The 26,637-nt window shown below is 40.7% G+C and overlaps 1 protein-coding gene across 3 annotated transcripts in view; it reads right to left on the bottom strand.

The window, feature by feature from the left end:
• Positions 1-26,637, bottom strand: part of LOC139751993 (uncharacterized) — a 94,231-nt gene that overhangs the window by 52,378 nt on the left and 15,216 nt on the right. For all 3 annotated transcript variants that reach the window (XM_071667748.1, XM_071667749.1, XM_071667750.1), the window contains one exon: positions 7,971-8,004. In XM_071667748.1, the coding sequence (XP_071523849.1) occupies positions 7,971-8,004 (34 nt within the window). The remainder of the gene's footprint in view (positions 1-7,970; positions 8,005-26,637) is intronic.

Here is a 26,637-nt window from a genome sequence, read left to right as displayed (position 1 = left end):
AACCAATGTTCTCAAACGTACACACAACCAATGTTGTCTAACATACACACAACCAATGTTGTCTAACATATACACAACCAATGTTCTCTAACACACACAACCACTGTTCTCTAACACACATGCAACCAGTGTTCTCTAATATACATACAAGTGTTCTCTAACATATATACAACCAGTGTTCTCTAACATTCATACAATCAATGTTATCTAACATGCATACAACCAGTGTTCTCTATCACATACATCCAGTGTTCTCTAACATACAACTATGTTCCTAGATACATACAACCAGTGTTCTCTATTATACATACAACCAATGTTCATAACATACTTGCAACAAATGTTTTATAACATACATAAAACCAATGTTCTCTGACCTACATACAACCAGTGTTTTCTGACATACATACAACCAGTGTTCTGTGACATACATACAACCAGTGTTCTCTGACATACATAGAACGAATGTTCTCTGACATACATACAGCCAATGTTCTCTGACACACATACAACCAGTGTTCTTGAACATACATACAACCATTCTTGAACATACATACAACCAATGTTCTCGAACATACAACCAGTGTTCTCTAACATACATACAACCATTCTCAAACATACATACAACCAGAGTTCTCAAACATACATACAAACGGTGTTCTCGAACATGCATACAAAAACTGTTCTCTAACATATAAACAATGGTCTCTAACATACATACAACCAATGTTCTCTATTATATATAAAGAGAGATATACACTTGTATACGTATGTAAGTAGGAGAGATGGCCAGAGAGCGTTATTGGATTACGTGTTAGTTGATAGGCATGTGAAAGAGAGACTTTGGGATGTTAATGTGCTGAGAGGTGCAACTGGAGGGATGTCTGATCATTATTTTGTGGAGGCGAAGGTCAAGATTTGTAGAGGTTTTCAGAAAAGAAGATAGAATGTTGGGGTGAAGAGAGTGGTGAGAGTAAGTGAGCTATGAAAGGAGACTTGTGTGAGGAAGTACCAGGAGAGATTGAACGTAGAATGGAAAATGGTGAGAGCAAATGACGTAAGGGGAGTGGGGGAGGAATGGGATGTATTTAGGGAAGCAGTGATGGCTTGCGCAAAAGATGCCTGTGGGATGAGGAAAGTGGGAGTTGGGCAGATCAGAAAGGGTAGTGAGTGGTGGGATGAATGAGTAAGATTGTTAGTGAAAGAGAAGAGAGAAGCATTTGGACAATTTTTGCAGGGAAATAATGAGTAAGATTGTTAGTGAAAGAGAAGAGAGAAGCATTTCAACAATTTTTGCAGGGAAATAATGCAAATGACTGTGAGTTGTTTAAAAGAAAGAGGCAGGAGGTCAAGAGAAAGGTGCAAGAAGTGAAAAAGAGGGCAAATGAGAGTTGGGGTGAGAGAGTATCATTTAATTTTAGGGAGCATAAAAAGATGTTTTGGAAGGTAGTAAATAAAGTGCGTAAGACAAGAGAACAAATGGGATCGGTGAAGGGAGCAAATGGGGAGGTAATAACTAGTGGTGAAGTGAGAGGGAGATGGAGTGAGTATTTTGTTGAATGTGGGTGTGCAAAGTGAGAGGGTTAGGGAGAACGATTTGGTAAACAGAGAAAAGGTAGTGAAAGCCTTACAGAAGATGAAAGCTGGCAAGGTGGCAGGTTTGGATGGTATTGCTGTGGAATTTATTAAAAAAGGGGGTGACTGTGTTGTTAACTGGTTGGTGAGGATATACAGTGTATGTTGGTTCATGGTGAAGAACCTGAGGATTGGCGGAATGCATGCATAGTGCCATTTTACATAGGCAAAGGGGATAAAGGTGAATGTTCAAACTACAGAGGTATAAGTTTGTTGAGTATTCCTGGGAAATTATATGGGAGGGTATTGATTGAGAGGGTGAAGGTATGTACAGAGCATCAGTTTGGGGAAGAGCAGTGTGGTTTCAGAAGTGGTAGAGGATGTGTGGATCAGGTGTTTGCTTTGAAGAATGTATGTGAGAAATACTTAGAAAAGCAAATGGATTTGTATATAGCATTTATGGATCTGGAGAAGGCATATGATAGAGTTGATAGAGATGCTCTGTGGAAGGTATTGAGAGTATATGGTGTAGGAGGCAAGTTGCTAGAAGCAGTGAAAAGTTTTTATCGAGGATGTAAGGCATGTGTACGTGTAGGAAGAGAGGAAAGTGATTGGTTCTCAGTGAATGTAGGTTTGCGGCAGGGGTGTGTGATGTCTCCATGGTTGTTTAATTTGTTTATGGATGGGGTTGTTAGGGAGGTGAATGCAAGGGTTTTGGAGAGAGAGGCAAGTATGCAGTCTGTTGTGGATGAGAGGGCTTGGGAAGGGAGTCAGTTGTTGTTTGCTGATGATACATCACTGGTGGCTGATTCATGTGAGAAACTGCAGAAGCTGGTGACTGGGTTTAGTAAAATGAGTGAAAGAGGAAAGCTGAGAGTAAATTTGAATAAGAGTGAGGTTATTAGGTTCAGTAGGGTTGAGGGACAAGTCAATTGGGAGGTAAGTTTGAATGGAGAAAAACTGGAGTAAGTGAAGTGTTTTAGATATCTGGGAGTGGATTTGGCAGCGGATGGAACCATGGAAGCGGAAGTGAGTCACAGGGTGGGGGAGGGGGCGAAGATTTTGGGAGCGTTGAAGAATGTGTGGAAGGCGAGAACGTTATCTTAGAAAGCAAAAACGGGTATGTTTGAAGGAATAGTGGTTCCAACAATGTTATATGGTTGCAAGGCATGGGCTATAGATAGGGTTGTGTGGAGGAGGGTGAATGTGCCAGAAATGAGATGTTTGAGGACAATATGTGGTGTGAGGTGGTTTGCTCAAGTCAGTAATGAAAGGGTAAGAGAGATGTGGTAATAACAAGAGTGTGGTTGAGAGAGCAGAAGAGGGTGTTTTGAAATGGTTTGGTCACATGGAGAGAATGAGTGAGGAAAGATTGACAACGAGGACTTATGTGTCAGAGGTGGAGGGAACGAGAAGTGGGAGATCAAATTAGATGTGGAAGGATTGAGTGAAAAAGATTTTGAGCGATTAGGGCCTGAACATATAGGAGGGTGAAAGGCATGCAAGGAAAAGAGTGAATTGGAACGATGTGGTATACTGGGGTCGACATGCTGTCAATGGATTGAATGAGGGCATGTGAAGCATCTGGGGTAAACCATGGAAAGTTTTGTGGGGCTTGGATATGGAAAGGGAGCTGTAGTTTCGGTGCATTATACATGACAGTTAGAGACTGAGTGTGAACGAATGTGGCCTTTGTCGTCTTTTCCTAACGCTACCTCGCGTGCACGCAGGGGGAGGGGGTGCCATTTCATGTGTGGCAGGGTGGTGGCGGGAATGGATGAAGGCAGCAAATATGAATATGTACATGTGTATATATGTATATGTCTGTATATATATATATATATATATATATATATATATATATATATATATATATATATATATATATATATATATATATATATGTATATGTTGAAATGTATAGGTATGTATATGTGCATGTGTGGAAGTTTATGTATATACATATACATGTGTAGGTGGGTGAGTTGGGCCATTCTTTCACCTGGCCCCCTGCTACATCTATCGTATAGCACAGCCACCTGACCCCTGCTACATCTGTCGTGTAGCACAGCCACCTGATTCCTGCTACATCTATAGTGTAGCACAGCCACCTGACCCCTGCTACATCTGTCATGTAGCACAGCCACCTGACCCCTGCTACATCTGTCGTGTAGCAGAGCCACCTGACCCCTGCTACATCTATCGTGTAGCACAGCCACCTGACCCCTCCTACATCTATCGTGTAGCACAGCCACCTGACCCCTGCTACATCTATCATGTAGCACAGCCACCTGACCCCTGCTACATGTGCCTACCGGACACCTGGCCCTGGTCTAACCTAGCCTCACACCTGACCCTGGTCTGCCCTAGCCTCACACCTGACCCTGGTCTGACCTAGCCTCACACCTGACCCTGGTTTGCCCTAGCCTCACACATGACCTTGGTCTGACCTAGCCTCACACATGACCCTGATCTGACCTAGCCTCACACATGACCCTGATCTGACCTAGTCTCACACATGACCCTGGTTTGCCCTAGCCTCACACATGACCCTGGTCTGACCTAGCCTCACACATGACCCTGATCTGACCTAGCCTCACACATGACCCTGGTCTGACCTAGCCTCACACATGACCCTGGTCTGACCTAGCCTCACACATGACCCTGGTCTGACCTAGCCTCACACCTGACTCAGGTCTGACCTAGCCTCACACATGACCCTGGTCTGACCTAGCCTCACACCTGACCCTGGTCTGCCCTAGCCTCATACATGACCTTGGTCTGACCTAGCCTCACACATGACCTTGGTCTGACCTAGCCTCACACAACCCTGGTCTGACCTAGCCTCACACATGACCCTGGTCTGACCTAGCCTCACACATGACCCTGGTCTGACCTAGCCTCACACATGACCCTGGTCTGACCTAGCCTCACACTTGGCCCTGGTCTGACCTAGCCTCACACATGACCCTGGTCTGACCTAGCCACACACATGACCTTGGTCTGACCTAGCCTCACACAACCCTGGTCTGACCTAGCCTCACACATGACCCTGGTCTGACCTAGCCTCACACATGACCTTGGTCTGACCTAGCCTCACACATGACCCTGGTCTGACCCAGCCTCACACCTGACCCTGGTCTGACCTAGCCTCACACATGACCTTGGTCTGACCTAGCCTCACACATGACCCTGGTATGACCTAGCCTCACACATGACCCTGGTCTGACCTAGCCTCACACATGACCTTGGTCTGACCTAGCCTCACACATGACCTTGGTCTGACCTAGCCTCACACTTGGCCCTGGTCTGACCTAGCCTCACACATGACCCTGGTCTGACCTAGCCTCACACATGACCCTGATCTGACCTAGCCTCACACATGACCCTGGTCTGACCTAGCCTCACACATGACCCTGGTCTGACCTAGCCTCACACATGACCCTGGTCTGACCTAGCCTCACACATGACCCAGGGCTGTTCTAGCCTCACACTTGACCCAGGTCTGACCTAGCCTCACACATGACCCTGGTCTGACCTAGCCTCACACAAACCTGGTCTGACCTAGCCTCACACATGACCCTGGTCTGACCTAGCCTCACACAAACCTGGTCTGACCTAGCCTCACACATGACCCTGGTCTGACCTAGCCTCACACATGACCTTGGTCTGACCTAGCCTCACACTTGGCCCTGGTCTGACCTAGCCTCTCACATGACCCTGGTCTGACCTAGCCTCACACACAACCCTGGTCTGACCTAGCCTCACACATGACCCTGGTCTGACCTAGCCACACACATGACCCTGGTCTGACCTAGCCTCACACATGACCTTGGGCTGACCTAGCCTCACACTTGGCCCTGGTCTGACCTAGCCTCACACATGACCCTGGTCTGACCTAGCTTCACACAACCCTGGTCTGACCTAGCCTCACACATGACCTTGGTCTGACCTAGCCTCACACCTGACCCAGGTCTGACCTAGCCTCACACATGACCCTGGTCTGACCTAGCCTCACACCTGACCCTGGTCTGACTTAGCCTCACACAACCCTGGTCTGACCTAGCCTCACACATGACCCTGGTCTGACCTAGCCTCACACCTGACCCTGGTCTAACCTAGCCTCACACCTGACCCTGGTCTGACCTAGCCTCACACAACCCTGGTCTGACCTAGCCTCACACATGACCTTGGTCTGACCTAGCCTCACACATGACCCAGGTCTGACCTAGCCTCACACCTGACCCAGGTCTGGCCTAGCCTCACCCAACCTTGGTCTGACCTAGCCTCACACATGACCCTGTTCTGACCTAGCCTCTCACATGACCCTGGTCTGACCTAGCCTCACACAACCCTGGTCTGACCTAGCCTCACACCTGACCCTGTCTGACCTAGCCTCACACACAACCAAAGTCTGACCTGGCCTCACATATGACCCTGGTCTGACCTAGCCTAACACATGACCCTGGTCTGACCTAGCCTCACACCTGACCCTGTCTGACCTAGCCTCACACATGACCTGGTCTGACCTAGCCTCTCACACAACCCGGTCTTGACCTAGCCTCACACATGACCCTGGTTCTGACCTAGCCTCACATAACATGACCCTGGTCTGACATAGCCTCACACATACCCTGGTCGACCTAGCCTCACACCTGACCCTGGTCGACCTAGCCTCACACATGACCCATGTCTGACCTAGCCTCACACACAACCCCTGGTCTGACCTAAGGCCTCAACACATAGAACCTTGGTCTGACATAAGCTCACACTGGCCCTTAGTCTGACTACCCCTCAAACAACTTGGCCTGGACTACCTATCCTCACACATGACCCTGGTCTGCACCTAGCTCAAACACAACCCGGTATGGACCTAGCCTCACACATGACCCTGGTCAGACCTAAGCCTCCAACATGACACCTGGTCTGACCTAGGCCTCACACATGACCCTCGCTGACCTAAGCCACACACATGACGCCTCGTCTGACCTAGCTCAACCTTGGCCCTGGTCTGACCTAGCCTCACACATGACCCTGGTCTGACCTAGCGCTCACACTTGGCCCTGGTCTGACCTAAAACTCACGACATGACCCTGGTCTTGACCTAGCCTCACACATGACCTGGTCTGACCTAAGCCTCACACAAGACCTGGTCTGACCTAGCCTCACACAACCCTGGTCTGACCTAGCGTCACACATGACCTTGGTCTGACCTAGCCTCACACCTGGCCCTGGTCTGACCTAGCCTCACACAACCCTGGTCTGACCTTGCCTCACACCTGACCCTGGTCTGACCTAGCCTCACACCTGACCCTGGTCTGACCTAGCCTCACACATGACCTTGGTCTGACCTAGCCTCACACCTGACCCTGGTCTTACCTAGCCTCACACAACCCTGGTCTGACCTAGCCTCACACCTGACCCTGGTCTGATCTAGCCTCACACAACCCTGGTCTGACCTAGCCTCACACATGACCCTGGTCTGACCTAGCCTCACACCTGACCCTGGTCTGACCTCGCCTCACACATGACCCTGGTCTGACCTAGCCTCACACTTGGCCCTGGTCTGACCTAGCCTCACACAACCCTGGTCTGACCTAGCCTCACACAACCCTGGTCTGACCTAGCCTCACACATGACCCTGGTCTGACCTAGCCTCACACCTGACCCTGGTCTGACCTCGCCTCACACATGACCCTGGTCTGACCTAGCCTCACACTTGGCCCTGGTCTGACCTAGCCTCACACAACCCTGGTCTGACCTAGCCTCACACAACCCTGGTCTGACCTAGCCTCACACATGACCCTGGTCTGACCTAGCCTCACACATGACCCTGGTCTGACCTCGCCTCACACATGACCCTGGTCTGACCTAGCCTCACACTTGGCCCTGGTCTGACTTAGCCTCACACAACCCTGGTCTGACCTAGCCTCACACATGACCCTGGTCTGACTTAGCCTCACACATGACCTTGGTCTGACCTAGCCTCACACATGACCCTGGTCTGACCTAGCCTCACACCTGACCCTGGTCTGACCTAGCCTCACACATGACCCTGGTCTGACCTAGCCTCACACATTGCCCAGGGCTGACCTAGCCTCACACATGACTTTGGTCTGACCTAGCCTCACACTTGGCCCTGGTCTGACCTAGCCTCACACATGACCCTGGTCTGACCTAGCCTCACACATGACCCTGGTCTGACCTAGCCTCACACATTGCCCAGGGCTGACCTAGCCTCACACATGACCCTGGTCTGACCTAGCCTCACACCTGACTCTGGTCTGACCTAGCCTCACACATGACCCTGGTCTGACCTAGCCTCACACATGGCCCAGGGCTGACCTAGCCTCACACATTGCCCAGGGCTGACCTAGCCTCACACATGACCTTACCTCCGTCCGGGTCTTCTTCGTCTACGTAGATCATCTGGAAGGAAAAACATTTATTGTTTTTGTGTAATTATTGATTATAAATCGACTTTAAATAATGTCTTACTAACTACTATAATAATGTCTTACTAACTACTATAATAATGTCTTACTAACTACTATAATAATGTCTTACTAACTACTATAATAATGTCTTACTAACTACTATAATAATGTCTTACTAACTACTATAATAATGTCTTACTAACTACTATAATAATGTCTTACTAACTACTATAATAATGTCTTACTAACTACTATAATAATGTCTTACTAACTACTATAATAATGTCTTACTAACTACTATAATAATGTCTTACTAACTACTATAATAATGTCTTACTAACTACTATAATAATGTCTTACTAACTACTATAATAATGTCTTACTAACTACTATACTTTACTTATATCTTGGTTACTACTATCTTACTTATATATTGATTACTACTACTACTACTACTTCTACTACTACTACTACTACCTTATACACACACACACACACACATATATATATATATATATATATATATATATATATATATATATATATATATATATATATATATATGTTAGAGAAATAATTTCTAAAGTGGATTATCATATTTGTATCAGTTGGGTTTCGATTTGCCAGGTACGTTGCTTCATCTTGATCCACATTCACAATGTCAGGACCTAATTCATCCACTTCTAATTCTTTTTCAAACATCTTTTGCAGGAGAACCTCAGCATTTTTTAGCCGTTTTGTTATATGAAATCTAATGTCGTTTTCACCCCTTTATAAATTATTTCTCTAACAAGATCTGGTAAATGACCAAAAAAGTTATATGTTGTAGTTGTCAAAACTATTATCTCAGTACATGCATTGTAGACTGACCTTGAATTACATAACCATATATATATATATATATATATATATATATATATATATATATATATATATATATATATATATATTTTTTTTTTTTTTTTTTTTGCTTTGTCGCTGTCTCCCACGTATGCGAGGTAGCGCAAGGAAACAGACGAAAGAAATGGCCCAACCCACCCCCATACACAATGTATACACACACACGTCCACACACGCAAATATACATACCTCCACAGCTTTCCATGGTTTACCCCAGACGCTTCACATGCCTTGATTCAATCCACTGACAGCACGTCAACCCCGGTATACCACATCGAACCAATTCACTCTATTCCTTGCCCTCCTTTCACTCTCCTGCATGTTCAGGCCCCGATCACACAAAATATTTTTCACTCCATCTTTCCACCTCCAATTTGGTCTCCCACTTCTCCTCGTTCCCTCCACCTCCGACACATATATCCTCTTGGTCAATCTTTCCTCACTCATTCTCTCCATGTGCCCAAACCATTTCAAAACACCCTCTTCTGCTCTCTCAACCACGCTCTTTTTATTTCCACACATCTCTCTTACCCTTACGTTACTTACTCGATCAAACCACCTCACACCACACATTGTCCTCAAACATCTCATTTCCAGCACATCCATCCTCCTGCGCACAACTCTATCCATAGCCCATGCCTTGCAACCATACAACATTGTTGGAACCACTATTCCTTCAAACATACCCATTTTTGCTTTCCGAGATAATGTTCTCGACTTCCACACATTCTTCATATATATATATATATATATATATATATATATATATATATATATATATATATATATATATATATATTATCCCTGGGGATAGGGGAGAAAGAATACTTCCCACGTATTCCCTGCGTGTCGTAGAAGGCGACTAAAAGGGGAGGGAGCGGGGGGCTGGAAATCCTCCCCTCTCGTTTTTTTTTTTTTTATTATTCCAAAATAAGGAACAGAGAAGGGGGCCAGGTGAGGATATTCCCTCAAAGGCCCAGTCCTTTGTTCTTAACGCTACCTCTCTAACGCGGGAAATGGCGAGTAGTTTCAAAGAAAGAAAGAAAATTACAGAGGTTTAAGTTTGTTGAGTATTCCTGGTAAATTATATGGGAGGGTATTGATTGAGAGGGTGAAGGCATGTACAGAGCATCAGATTGGGGAAGAGCAGTGTGGTTTCAGAAGTGGTAGAGGATGTGGATCAGGTGTTTGCTTTGAAGAATGTATGTGAGAAATACTTAGAAAAGCAAATGGATTTGTATGTAGCATTTATGGATCTGGAGAAGGCATATGATAGAGTTGATAGAGATGCTCTGTGGAAGGTATTAAGAATATATAGTGTTTGAGGCAAGTTGTTAGAAGCAGTGAAAAGTTTTTATCGAGGATGTAAGGCATGTGTACGTGTAGGAAGAGAGGAAAGTGATTGGTTCTCAGTGAATGTAGGTTTGCGGCAGGGGTGTGTGATGTCTCCATGGTTGTTTAATTTGTTTATGGATGGGGTTGTTAGGGAGGTGAATGCAAGAGTTTTGGAAAGAGGGGCAAGTATGAAGTCTGTTGGGGATGAGAGAGCTTGGGAAGTGGGTCAGTTGTTGTTCGCTGATGATACAGCGCTGGTGGCTGATTCATGTGAGAAACTGCAGAAGCTGGTGACTGAGTTTGGTAAAGTGTGTGAAAGAAGGAAGTTAAGAGTAAATGTGAATAAGAGCAAGGTTATTAGGTACAGTAGGGTTGAGGGTCAAGTCAATTGGGAGGTGAGTTTGAATGGAGAAAAACTGGAGGAAGTGAAGTGTTTTAGATATCTGGGAGTGGATCTGGCAGCGGATGGAACCATGGAAGCGGAAGTGGATCATAGGGTGGGGGAGGGGGCGAAAATTCTGGGAGCCTTGAAGAATGTGTGGAAGTCGAGAACATTATCTCGGAAAGCAAAAATGGGTATGTTTGAAGGAATAGTGGTTCCAACAATGTTGTATGGTTGCGAGGCGTGGGCTATGGATAGAGTTGTGCGCAGGAGGATGGATGTGCTGGAAATGAGATGTTTGAGGACAATGTGTGGTGTGAGGTGGTTTGATCGAGTAAGTAACGTAAGGGTAAGAGAGATGTGTGGAAATAAAAAGAGCGTGGTTGAGAGAGCAGAAGAGGGTGTTTTGAAATGGTTTGGGCACATGGAGAGAATGAGTGAGGAAAGATTGACCAAGAGGATATATGTGTCGGAGGTGGAGGGAACGAGGAGAAGAGGGAGACCAAATTGGAGGTGGAAAGATGGAGTGACAAAGATTTTGTGTGATCGGGGCCTGAACATGCAGGAGGGTGAAAGGAGGGCAAGGAATAGAGTGAATTGGAGCGATGTGGTATACCGGGGTTGACGTGCTGTCAGTGGATTGAATCAGGGCATGTGAAGCGTCTGGGGTAAACCATGGAAAGCTGTGTAGGTATGTATATTTGCGTGTGTGGACGTATGTATATACATGTGTATGGGGGTGGGTTGGGCCATTTCTTTCGTCTGTTTCCTTGCGCTACCTCGCAAACGCGGGAGACAGCGACAAAGCAAAAAAAAAAAAAAACATATATATATATATATATATATATATATATATATATATATATATATATATATATATATATATATATTATATTTTTATTTTTTATTATACTTTGTCGTTGTCTCCCGCGTTTGCGAGGTAGCGCAAGGAAACAGACGAAAGAAATGGCCCAACCCACCCCCCCCCCCATACACATGTATATACATACGTCCACACACGCAAATATACATACCTACACAGCTTTCCATGGTTTACCCCAGACGCTTCACATGCCTTGCTTCAATCCACTGACAGCACGTCAACCCCGGTATACCACATCGCTCCAATTCACTCTATTCCTTGCCCTCCTTTCACCCTCCTGCATGTTCAGGCCCCGATCACACAAAATCTTTTTCACTCCATCTTTCCACCTCCAATTTGGTCTCCCTCTTCTCCTTGTTCCCTCCACCTCCGACACATATATCCTCTTGGTCAATCTTTCCTCACTCATCCTCTCCATGTGCCCAAACCACTTCAAAACACCCTCTTCTGCTCTCTCAACCACGCTCTTTTTATTTCCACACATCTCTCTTACCCTTACGTTACTCACTCGATCAAACCACCTCACACCACACATTGTCCTCAAACATCTCATTTCCAGCACATCCACCCTCCTGCGCACAACTCTATCCATAGCCCACGCCTCGCAACCATACAACATTGTTGGAACCACTATTCCTTCAAACATACCCATTTTTGCTTTCCGAGATAATGTTCTCGACTTCCACACATTCTTCAAGGCCCCCAGGATTTTCGCCCCCTCCCCCACCCAATGATCCACTTCCGCTTCCATGGTTCCATCCGCTGCCAGATCCACTCCCAGATATCTAAAACACTTCACTTCCTCCAGTTTTTCTCCATTCAAACTCACCTCCCAATTGACTTGACCCTCAACCCTACTGTACCTAATAACCTTGCTCTTATTCACATTTACTCTTAATTTTCTTCTTCCACACACTTTTCCAAACTCAGTCACCAGCTTCTGCAGTTTCTCACATGAATCAGCCACCAGCGCTGTATCATCAGCGAACAACAACTGACTCACTTCCCAAGCTCTCTCATCCCCAACAGACTTCATACTTGCCCCTCTTTCCAATATATGTATATATTGGTTACTACTACTACTACTACTACTACTAGTACTACTGCTACCACTACTACTACTACTACTACTACCTTACACATGTATTGTTTACCACTACTACTACTACTACCTTACATATGTATTGTTTACTACTACTACCTTACATATGTATTGTTTACGACTACTACTACTACCTTATATATGTATTGTTTACGACTACTACTACTACTACCTTACATATGTATTGTTTACTACTACTACTACTACTACTACCTTACATATGTATTGTTTACGACTACTACTACTACTACCTTACATATGTATTGTTTACCACTACTACTACTACCTTACATATGTATTGTTTACCACTACTACTACTACCTTACATATGTATTGTTTACTACTACTACCTTACATATGTCTTGTTTACCACTACTACTACCTTACATGTGTATTGTTTACTACTACTGCTACCTTACATATGTATTGTTTACTACTACTACTACTACTACCTTACATATGTATTGTTTACGACTACTACTACTACCTTATATATGTATTGTTTACGACTACTACTACTACTACCTTACATATGTATTGTTTACTACTACTACTACTACTACCTTACATATGTATTGTTTACGACTACATCTACTACTACCTTACATATGTATTGTTTACGACAACTACTACTACTACCTTACATATGTATTGTTTACTACTACTACCTTACATATGTATTGTTTACTACTACTACTACCTTACATGTGTATTGTTTACTACTACTACTACTGCTACCTTACATATGTATTGTTTACTACTACTACTAATACTACCTTACATATGTATTGTTTACGACTACTACTACTACTACCTTACATATGTATTGTTTACTACTACTACTACTATCTTACATATGTATTGTTTCCGACTACAACTACTACTACCTTACATATGTATTGTTTACAACGACTACTACTACTACCACCTTACATATGTATTGTTTACGACTACTACTACTACCTTACATATGTATTGTTTACGACTACTACTACTACTACCTTACATATGTATTGTTTACTACTACTACTACTACTACTACTACCTTACAGATGTATTGTTTACGACTACTACTATTACTACCACCTTACATATGTATTGTTTACGACTACTACTCCTACCTTACATATGTATTGTTTACTACTACTACTACCTTACATATGTATTGTTTACTACTACTACCTTACATATGTATTGTTTACGACTACTACTACCTTACATATGTATTGTTTACTACTACTACCTTACATATGTATTGTTTACGACTACTACTACTACTACCTTACATATGTATTGTTTACGACTACCACTACTACCTTACATATGTATTGTTTACTACTACTACCTTACATATGTATTGTTTACGACTACTACTACTACCTTACATATGTATTGTTTACTACTACTACCTTACTTATGTATTGTTTACTACAACTACTTTACATATGTATTGTTTACGACTACTACTACTACCTTACATATGTATTATTTACGACTACTACTACTACCTTACATATGTATTTTTACTACTACTACTACTACCTTACATATGTATTGTTTACTACTACTACCTTACATATATATTGTTTACTACTACTACTACTACCTTACATATGTATTGTTTACTACTGCTACTACTGTACTACCTTACATATGTATTGTTTACTACTACTACCCTTACATATATATTGTTTACGACTACTACTACCTTACATTTGTATTGTGTACTACTTCTACCTTACATATGTATTGTTTACGACTACTACTACTACCTTACATATGTATTGTTTACTACTACTACCTTTCATATGTATTGCTTACTACTACTACCTTACATAGGTATTGTTTACGACTACTACTACTATTACCTTACATATGTATTGTTTATTACCACTACCTTACATATGTATTGTATACGACTACTACTACTACTACCACCTTACATATGTAATGTTTACGACTACTACTACTACTACCACCTTACATATGTATTGTTTACGACTGCTACTACTACCTTACATATGTATTGTTTACGACTACTACTACTACCTTACATATGTATTGTTTACTATCTACTACCCTTACATATGTATTGTTTACGACTACCTATACCTTCACTATATATGTAATTGTTTACTACTACTAGCCTTACATATGTATTGTTTACGGACTACTTACTACTACCTTACATATGTATTGTATACGACAACTACTACCCTACCTTACATATGTATTGTTTACTACTACTACTACCTTACATATGTATTGTTTACTACTACTACCTTACATAGGTATTGTTTTACTACTACTACCTTACATATGTATTGTTTACAAACAACTACTACGATCACCTTACATATGTATAGTTTACTACTAGCTACTACCTTACATATGGATTGTTTAGTACTAACACAACCTTACATACCTATTGTTTACTACTACTAATGTACTACTACCTTTTCATATGTAATGTTTACGACTACTCCTACTACTACCTTACATATATATTGTTTACTACTACTAACCTTACATATGTATTGTTTACGACTACTACTACTACTTCCTTACATATGTATTGTTTACTACTACTACCTTACATATGTTTTGTACTATACCTACCTTACATATGTATTGTTTCTACTACTACTACCTGTACAGTAGGTATTGTTTACGAGCTACTACTACTACCATTACATTATGTATTGTTACGGACTCCTACTACTACCTTACATATGTATTGTTCTACTAATACTACACCTTACATATGTTGTTTACGGACTAAACTACTACCTTACATATGTATTGTTTACGAGCTACTACATACTACCACTCTTACATATGTATTGTTTCTACTACTACTACCCTTACATATGTATCTGTTTACGTACATACTACCTTACATTACGTATTGTTACTACTACTACCTTACATATGTATTGTTTCACTACTACCTTACATATGTATGTTTAGCTACTACTACTCCTACCTATGTAATGTTTACGGACGACTACTACTACCCTACATATGTATTGTTACTACTACTACTACTACCTTTCATATGTATTGGGTACTACCACTACTACCTTACATATGTATTTTTACTACTACTACTACTACCTTACGTATGTATGTTTGCCACTACTACTACTACTACCTTACATATGTATTGTTTACTACTACTACTTAACATTTGTATTGTGTTACCACTACTACTACTACTACTACCTTACATATGGTATTGTTTACTACTACTACTACTAATACTACTACTAATTCTAATACTACTACTACCTTACATATGTATTGTTTACCTACGACTACTACCACTACCTTACTTATGATTGTTTACACTACTACTACTACCTTGTATATGTATTGTTTACTACTGCTACTACCTTACATATGTATTGTTTACGACTGCTACTACTACCTTACATATGTATTGTTTACTACTATTACTACCTTCATATGTATTGTTTACTACTGCTACTACTACTTCCTTCATATGTATTGTTTACTACTACTACTACTACTCTATACTACTACTATTACTACTACTACCTTACATATGTATTGTTTACTACTACTACCTTACATATGTATTGTTTACGACTACTACTACTACCTTACATATGTATTGTTTACGACTACTACTACTACCTTACATATGTATTGTTTACTACTACTACTACCTTACATATGTATTGTTTACTACTACTACTACCTTACATATGTATTGTTTACTACTACTACCTTACATATGTATTGTTTACTACTACTACCTTACATATGTATTGTTTACGACTACTACTACGACCTTACATATGTATTGTTTACTACTACTACTACCTTACATATGTATTGTTTACTACTACTACTACCTTACATATGTATTGTTTACGACTACTACTACCTTACATATGTATTGTTTACTACTACTACCTTACATATGTATTGTTTACGACTACTACTACTACCCTTACATATGTATTGTTTACGACTACTACTACTACTACCACCTTACATATGTATTGTTTACGACTGCTACTACTACCTTACATATGTATTGTTTACGACTACTACTACTACCTTACATATGTATTGTTTACTACTACTACCTTACATATGTATTGTTTACGACTACTACTACTTCCAACTTATATATGTATTGTTTACTACTACTGCCTTACATATGTATTGTTTACGACTACTACTACTACCTTACATATGTATTGTTTACGACAACTACTACTACCTTACATATGTATTGTTTACTACTCCTACCTTACATATGTATTGTTTTCTACTACTACCTTACATATGTATTGTTTACTACTACTACCTTACATATGTATTGTTTACAAATACTACTACCTTACATATATATTGTTTACTACTGCTACCTTACATATGTATTGTTTACGACTACTACTATTACTACTACCTTACATACATATTGTTTACTACTACCTTACATATGTATTGTTTACTACTACCTTACATATGTATTGTTTACGACTACTACTACTACTACCTTACATATATATTGTTTACTACTACTACTACCTTACATATGTATTGTTTACTACTACTACTACTTCCTTACATATGTATTGTTTACGACTACCACCTTACATGTGTATTGTTTACTACTACTACCTTACATGTGTATTGTTTATCACTACTACTACTACTACCTTACATATGTAATGTTTACTACTACTACCTTACATATGTATTGTTTACGACAACTACTACTACTACTACCTTACATATGTATTGTTTGCCACTACTACTACTACTACCTTACATATGTATTGTTTACTACTACTATCTTACATATGTATTGTTTACCACTACTACTACTACTACCTTACATATGTATTGTTTACTACTACTACTACTACCACCTTACATATGTATTGTTTACGACTACTACTACTACTACTACTACTACTACTACTTACATATGTATTGTTTACTACTACCTTACATATGTATTGTTTACGACAACTACTACTACTACTACCTTACATATGTATTGTTTACTACTACTACCTTACATATGTATTGTTTACGACTACTACTTCTACTACCTTGCATATGTATTGTTTACGACTACTACTACTACTACCTTGCATATATATTGGGTACTACCACTACTACCTTACATATGTATTTTTACTACTACTACTACTACCTTACGTATGTATTGTTTGCCACTACTACTACTACTACCTTACATATGTATTGTTTACTACTACTACCTTACATATGTATTGTTTACCACTACTACTACTACTACTACCTTACATATGTATTGTTTACTACTACTACTACTACTACTACTACTAATTCTAATACTACTACTACCTTACATATGTATTGTTTACTACGACTACTACCACTACCTTACTTATGTATTGTTTACTACTACTACTACTACCTTGTATATGTATTGTTTACTACTGCTACTACCTTACATATGTATTGTTTACGACTGCTACTACTACCTTACATATGTATTGTTTACTACTACTACTACCTTTCATATGTATTGTTTACTACTGCTACTACTACTTCCTTACATATGTATTGTTTACTACTACTACTACTACTACTACTACTACTACTACTATTACTACTATTACCTTACATATGTATTGTTTACGTCTACTACTACTACCTTACATATGTATTGTTTACGACTACTACTACTACCTTACATATGTACTGTTTACTACTACTACTACTACCTTTCATATGTATTGTTTACGACTACTACTACTACCTTACATATGTATTGTTTACGACTACTACTACTACTACCTTACATATGTATTGTTTACTACTACTACTACTACTACTACCTTACATATGTATTGTTTACGACTACTACTACTACTACCTTACATATGTATTGTTTACGACTACTACTACTACTACCTTGCATATATATTGGTTACTACTACTACCTTACATATGTATTGTTTACAACTACTACTGCTACCTTACATATGTATTGTTTACGACTACTACTACTACTACCTTACATATGTATTGTTTACAACTACTACTACTACCTTACATATGTATTGTTTACGACTACTACTACTACTACCTTACATATGTATTGTTTACGACTACTACTACTACTACCTTGCATATATATTGGTTACTACTACTACTACTACCTTACATATGTATTGTTTACGACTACTACTACTACTACCTTACATATGTATTGTTTACGACTACTACTACTACTACCTTGCATATATATTGGTTACTACTACTACCTTACATATGTATTGTTTACAACTACTACTACTACCTTACATATGTATTGTTTACGACTACTACTACTACTACCTTACATATGTATTGTTTACAACTACTACTACTACCTTACATATGTATTGTTTACGACTACTACTACTACTACCTTACATATGTATTGTTTACGACTACTACTACCTTGCATATATATTGGTTACTACTACTACTACTACCTTACATATGTATTGTTTACGACTACTACTACTACTACCTTGCATATATATTGGTTACTACTACTACTACTACTATTGCTGATAATAATGATAATGATAATAATTCTAATAATAATAATAATAATAATAATAATAATAATAATAATGATGATGATGACGATAATAATAATGGTAATAACAATAATGATAATGACAATAGTAATGATAATGATAATAATTTATTATTATCATTATTATTATTATTATTATTATTATTATTATTATTATTATTATCATTTTCATTATTATTATTATTATTATTATTATTATTATTATTATTATTATTATTATTAATAACATTATTATTTTTATTATTTATATTTATTTATTTTTTTTATTATACTTAGTCGCTGTCTCCCGCGTTAGCGAGGTAGCGCAAGGAAACAGACGAATGACCCAACCCACCCACATACACATGTATACACATACACGTCCACACATACATATACATACGAACACATCTCAACGTATACATATATATACACACGCACTATTCCTTCAAACATACCCATTTTTGCTTTCCAAGATTACGTTCTCGACTTCCACACATTTTTCAACGCTCCCAGAACTTTCGCCCCCTCCCCTACCCTAGGATTCACTTCCGCTTCCATAGTTTCATCCGCTGCCAAATCCACTCCCAGATATCTAAAACACTTCACTTACTCCAGTTTTTCTCCATTCAAACTTACCTCCCACTTGACTTGTCCCTCAACCCTACTGAACCAAATAACCTTGCTCTTATTCACATTTACTCTCAGCTTTTTTCTTTCACACACTTTACCAAACTCAGTCACCAGCTTCTGCAATTTCTCACCTGAATCAGCCACCAGCGCTGTATCATTAGCTGACTCACTTCCCAAGCTCTCTCATCCACAGCAGACAGCATACTTGCCCCTCTTTCAAAAACTCTTGCATTCACCTCCCTAACAACCCCATCCATAAACAAATTAAACAACCATGGAGACATCACACACCCCTGCCGCAAACCTACATTCACTGAGAACCAATCACTTTCCTCTCTTCCTACACGTACACATGCCTTACATCCTCGATAAAAACTTTTCACCGCTTCTAACAACTTGCCTCCCCCACCATATATTCTTAATACCTTCCACAGAGCATCTCTATCATATGCCTTCTCCAGATCCATAAATGCTACATACAAATCCATTTGCTTTTCTAAGTATTTCTCACATACATTCTTCAAAGCAAACACCTGATCCACACATCCTCTACCACTTCTGAAACCACACTGCTCTTCCCCAATCTGATGCTCTGTACATGCCTTCACCCTCTCAATCAATACCCTCCCATATAATTTACCAGGAATACTCAACAAACTTATACCTCTGTAATTTGAGCATTCACTCTTATCCCCTTTGCCTATGTACAATGGCACTATGCACGCATTCCGCCAATCCTCAGGCACCTCACCATGAGTCATACATACATTAAATAACCTCACCAACCAGTCAATAATACAGTCACCCCCTTTTTTGATAAATTCCACTGCAATACCATCCAAAGCTGCTGCCTTACCATCTTTCTTCTTCCGCAAAAAATTTTACTACCTCTTCTCTGTTTACCAAATCATTCTCCCTAACCCCGCTCACTTTGCACACCACTTCGACCAAAACACCCTATATCTGCCACTCTATCATCAAACTCATTCAACAAACCTTCAAAATACTCACTCCATCTCCTTCTCACATCACCACTACTTGTTATCACCTCCCCATTTGCGCCCTTCACTGAAGTTCCCATTTGTTCTCTTGTCTTACGCACTTTATTTACCTCCTTCCAAAATATTCTCCCTAAAATTTAATGATACTCTCTCACCCCAACTCTCATTTGCCCTCTTTTTCACCTCTTGCACCTTTCTCTTGACCTCCTGCCTCTTTCTTTTATACATCTCCCAGTCATTTGCATTATTTCCCTGCAAAAATCGTCCACATGCCTCTCTCTTCTCTTTCACTAATAATCTTACTTCTTCATCCCACCACTCACTACCCTTTCTAATCAACCCGCCTCCCACTCTTCTCATGCCACAAGCATCTTTTGCGCAATCCATCACTGCTTCCCTAAATACATCCCATTCCTCCCCAACTCCCCTTATGTCCTTTGTTCTCACCTTTTTCCATTCTGTACTCAGTCTCTCCTGGTACTTCCTCACACAAGTCTCCTTCCCAAGCTCACTTACTCTCACCACTCTCTTCACCCCAACATTCTCTCTTCTTTTCTGAAAACCCATACAAATCTTCACCTTAGCCTCCACAAGATAATGATCAGACATCCCTCCAGTTGCACCTCTCAGCACATTAACATCCAAAAGTCTCTCTTTCGCGCGCCTGTCAATTAACACGTAATCCAATAACGCTCTCTGGCCATCTCTCCTACTTACATACGTATACTTATGTATATCTCGCTTTTTAAACCAGGTATTCCCAATCACCAGTCCTTTTTCAGCACATAAATCTACAAGCTCTTCACCATTTCCATTTACAACACTGAACACCTCATGTTGTTTATTATTATTATTATTATTATTATTATTATTATTATTATTATTATTGTCATCATCATCATCATCATCATCATCATCATCATTATTATTATCATTATTATTATTATTATTATTATTATTACTATTATTATTATTGTTGTTGTTGTTGTTGTTGTTATTATTATTATCATATTGATGATAATGGTATGGTTCAGTAAGAAGGAACATTGTAAGCCTCAGTTCTTCTGTATTAATAGCAGAACAACACCAGCCTGTGATGGGCACTGCTGGCAGGGACGGTAGTAGCGGCAGTGATACCACTATCAACCGTGATGGCATTAGTGGCAGTGATGGTAATAGTGGCAGTGATGGCAGTAGTGACAGTGATGGTAGTAGTAGCAGTGATGGCAGTAGTAGCAGTGAGGGCAGTAGTGGCAATGATGACAGTAGTGGCAGTGATGGTATTAGTAACAGTGATGGCAGTAGTGGCAGTGTTTGCATTAGTAACAGAGGACAGTAGTTGCAATGATGGCAGTAATGGCATTAGTAGCAGTGATGACAGTAGTAGCAGTGATGGCATTAGTAGCAGTAATTGCAGTAGTGGCAGTGATGGTAGTAGTAGCAATGATGGCAGTAGTGGCAGTGATGGTAGTAGTAGCAGTGATGACAGTAGTAGCAGTGATGGCATTAGTAACTGATGGCAGGAGTGGCAGTAGTGACAGTGATGGCAGTAGTAGCAGTGATGGCAGTAGTGAGAGTGATGGCAGTAGTAGCAGTGTTGGCAGTAGTGGCAGTGATGGCAGTAGTGACAGTGATGGCAGTAATAGCAGTGTTGGCAGTGATGACATTTGTAGCAGTGATGGCAGTAGTAGAAGTGATGGCAGTAGTAGCAGTATTGGCACTATGGCATTAGTAGCAGTGATGGCAGTAGTAGCATTGATGGCATTGGTGGCAGTGATGACAGTAGTAGCAGTGATGGCATTTGTAGCAGTGTTGGCAGTACTGGCAGTGATGGCAGTAGTAGCAGTGATGGCATTAGTAGCATTGATGGCATTAGTAGCAGTGATGGCAGTAGTAGCAGTGATGGCAGTCGTGGCAGGAGGGGAAGATACAGATAAGGCAAGAAGGGTACAACATGGTCAGCCTCATCATGAGGTACAACATGGTCAGCCTCACCATGGAGGTACAACATGGTCAAGCCTCACCATGAGTTACAACATGGTCAGCCTCGACTGATGAGGTCCAACATAGGTCCGCCTCACTATGGGGGTCAACATGTCCAACCACACCATGGCGGAACAACACGGTCAGCCACACCATGGAGGGTACAACATGGTCAGCCACACCATGAGGTAACATGGTCAGCCTCACTATGGAGGTACAACATGGTCAGCCACACCATGGAGGTACAACATGGTCAGCCTCATCATGAAGGTACAACATGGTCAGCCACACCATGGAGGTACATGGTCAGCCTCACTATGGAGGTACAACATGGTCAGCCTCACCATGGAGGTACAACATGGTCAGCCTCATCATGAAGGTACAACATGGTCAGCCTCACCATGGAGGTACAACATGGTCAGCCTCACCATGGAGGTACAACATGGTCAGCCTCACTATGGAGGTACAACATGGTCAGCCTCACTATGGAGGTACAACATGGTCAACCACACCATGGAGGTACAACATGGTCAGCCACACCATGGAGGTACATGGTCAGCCTCACTATGGAGGTACAACATGGTCAGCCACACCATGGAGGTACAACATGGTCAGCCTTACCTTGGAGGTACAACATGGTCAGCCTCACCATGGAGGTACAACATGGTCAGCCTCATCATGAAGGTACAACATGGTCAGCCACACCATGGAGGTACAACATGGTCAGCCTCACCATGGAGGTACAACATGGTCAGCCTCATCATGAAGGTACAACATGGTCAGCCTCACCATGGAGGTACAACATGGTCAGCCTCACCATGGAGGTACAACATGGTCAGCCTCACCATGGAGGTACAACATGGTCAGCCACACCATGGAGGTACAACATGGTCAGCCTCATCATGAAGGTACAACAAAGTCAGCCTCACCATGAAGGTACAACATGGTCAGCCTCACCATGGAGGTACAACATGGTCAGCCTCACCATAGAGGTACAACATGGTCAGTCACACCATGGAGGTACAACATGGTCAGCCTCACCATGGAGGTACAACATGGTCAGCCTCACCATGGAGGTACAACATGGTCAGCCTCACCATGGAGGTACAACATGGTCAGCCTCACTATGGAGGTACAACATGGTCAGCCACACCATGGAGGTACAACATGGTCAGCCTCACCATGGAGGTACAACATGGTCAGCCTCACTATAGAGGTACAACATGGTCAGTCACACCATGGAGGTACAACATGGTCAGCCTGACCATGGAGGTACAACATGGTCAGCCTCTAACATACGGTAATTGTATTTTCCACAATATTTTCTCAGCCATAGCCATGTGGGATTCTCTTAAGTAATTAGAATTTCATTAATGCCAAACATCCTCCCGGTGTCATATATTATCATACATTCTGCCAGTCTCTTAAACTGTCATACATTCTCCCAGTATCATAAACTGTCATACATTCTCCCAGTATCATAAACTGTCATGCATTCTCCCAGTATCATAAACTGTCATACATTCTCCCAGCATCATAAACTATCATACATTCTCCCAGTATCGTAAACTGTCATACATTCTCCCAATATCATAAACTGTCATATATTCTCCCAGTATCATAAACTGTCATGCATTCTCCCAGTATCATAAACTGTCATACATTCTCCCAGCATCATAAACTATCATACATTCTCCCAGTATCGTAAACTGTCATACATTCTCCCAATATCATAAACTGTCATACATTCTCCCAGTATCATAAACTATCATACATTCTCCCAGTATCGTAAACTGTCATACATTCTCCCAATATCATAAACTGTCATACATTCTCCCAGTATCATAAACTATCATACATTCTCCCAATATCATAAACTGTCATACATTCTCCCAGTATCATAAACTATCATACATTCTCCCAGTATCATAAACTATCATACATTCTCCTAGTATCGTAAACTGTCATACATTCTCCCAGTATCATAAACTGTCATACATTCTCCCAGTATCATAAACTGTCATACATTCTCCCAGCATCATAAACTGTCATACATTCCCCCATTATCATAAACTGGCTTACATTCTCCCAGTATCATAAACTGTCATACATTCTCCCAGTATCATAAACTGTCGTACATTCTCCCAGCATCATAAATTGTCATACATTCCCCCATTATCATAAACTGGCTTACATTCTCCCAGTATCATAAACTATCATACATTCTCCCAGTATCATAAACTATCATACATTCTCCTAGTATCGTAAACTGTCATACATTCCCCCATTATCATAAACTGGCTTACATTCTCCCAGTATCATAAACTGTCATACATTCTCCCAGCATCATAAACTGTCATACATTCCCCCAGTATCATAAACTATCATACATTCTCCCAGTATCATAAACTATCATACATTCTCCTAGTATCGTAAACTGTCATACATTCCCCCATTATCATAAACTGGCTTACATTCTCCCAGCATCATAAACTGTCATACATTCCCCCATTATCATAAACTGGCTTACATTCTCCCAGTATCATAAACTGTCGTACATTCTCCCAGTATCATAAACTGTCAAACATTCTCCCAGCATCATAAACTGGCTTACATTCTCCCAGTAGCGTAAACTGTCATACATTCTCCCAGTATCATAAACTTTCATACATTCTCCCAGTATCAAACTGTCATGCATTCTCACAGTATCATAAACTGTCGTATATTCTCCCAGTATCATAAACTTTCATACATTCTCCCAGTGTCAAACTGTCATACTTTCTCCCAGTATCATAAACTGTCATGCATTCTCCCAGTATCATAAGCTGTCATACATTCTCCCGGTATCATAAACTGTCATACATTCTCCCAGTATCATAAACTGTCATACATTCTCCCAGTATCATAAACTGTCATGCATTCTCCCAGTATCATAAACTGTCATACATTCTCCCAGCATCATAAATTGTCATACATTCCCCCAGTATCATAAACTGGCTTACATTCTCCCAGTATCATAAACTCACATTCTCCCAGTATCATAAACTGTCATACATTCTCCCAGTATCATAAACTGTCATACATTCTCCCAGTATCATAAACTGTTATACATTCTCCCAGTATCATAAACTGTCATACATTCCCCAGTATCATAAACTGTCATACATTCTCCCAGTATCATAAACTGTCATGCATTCTCCCAGTATCATAAACTGTCATGCATTCTCCCAGTATCATAAACTGCCATACATTCTCCCAGTATCATAAACTGTCATACATTCTCCCAGTATCATAAACTGTCATACATTCTCCCAGTATCATAAACTGCCATACATTCTCCCAGTATCATAAACTGTCATACATTCTCCCAGTATCATAAACTGTTATACATTCTCCCAGCATCATAAACTGTCATACATTCCCCCAGTATCATAAACTGTCATACATTCTCCCAGTATCATAAACTGTTATACATTCTCCCAGCATCATAAACTGTCATACTTTCTCCCAGTATCATAAACTGTCATACATTCTCCCAGTATCATAAACTGTTATACATTCTCCCAGCATCATAAACTGTCATACATTCCCCCAGTATCATAAACTGGCTTACATTCTCCCAGTATCATAAACTCACATTCTCCCAGTATCATAAACTGCCATACATTCTCCCAGTATCATAAACTGTCATACATTCTCCCAGTATCATAAACTGTTATACATTCTCCCAGTATCATAAACTGTCGTACATTTTCCTAGTATCATAGTTTAACAACATTATCCACAATCTTAAAATGTCGAACAG

Source organism: Panulirus ornatus, chromosome 12, assembly GCF_036320965.1.
Source record: "Panulirus ornatus isolate Po-2019 chromosome 12, ASM3632096v1, whole genome shotgun sequence".
Classification (NCBI taxonomy): domain Eukaryota; kingdom Metazoa; phylum Arthropoda; class Malacostraca; order Decapoda; family Palinuridae; genus Panulirus; species Panulirus ornatus.
Note: the sequence above shows the minus strand (reverse complement) of the source record. Positions and strands in the feature narration are given on the sequence as shown.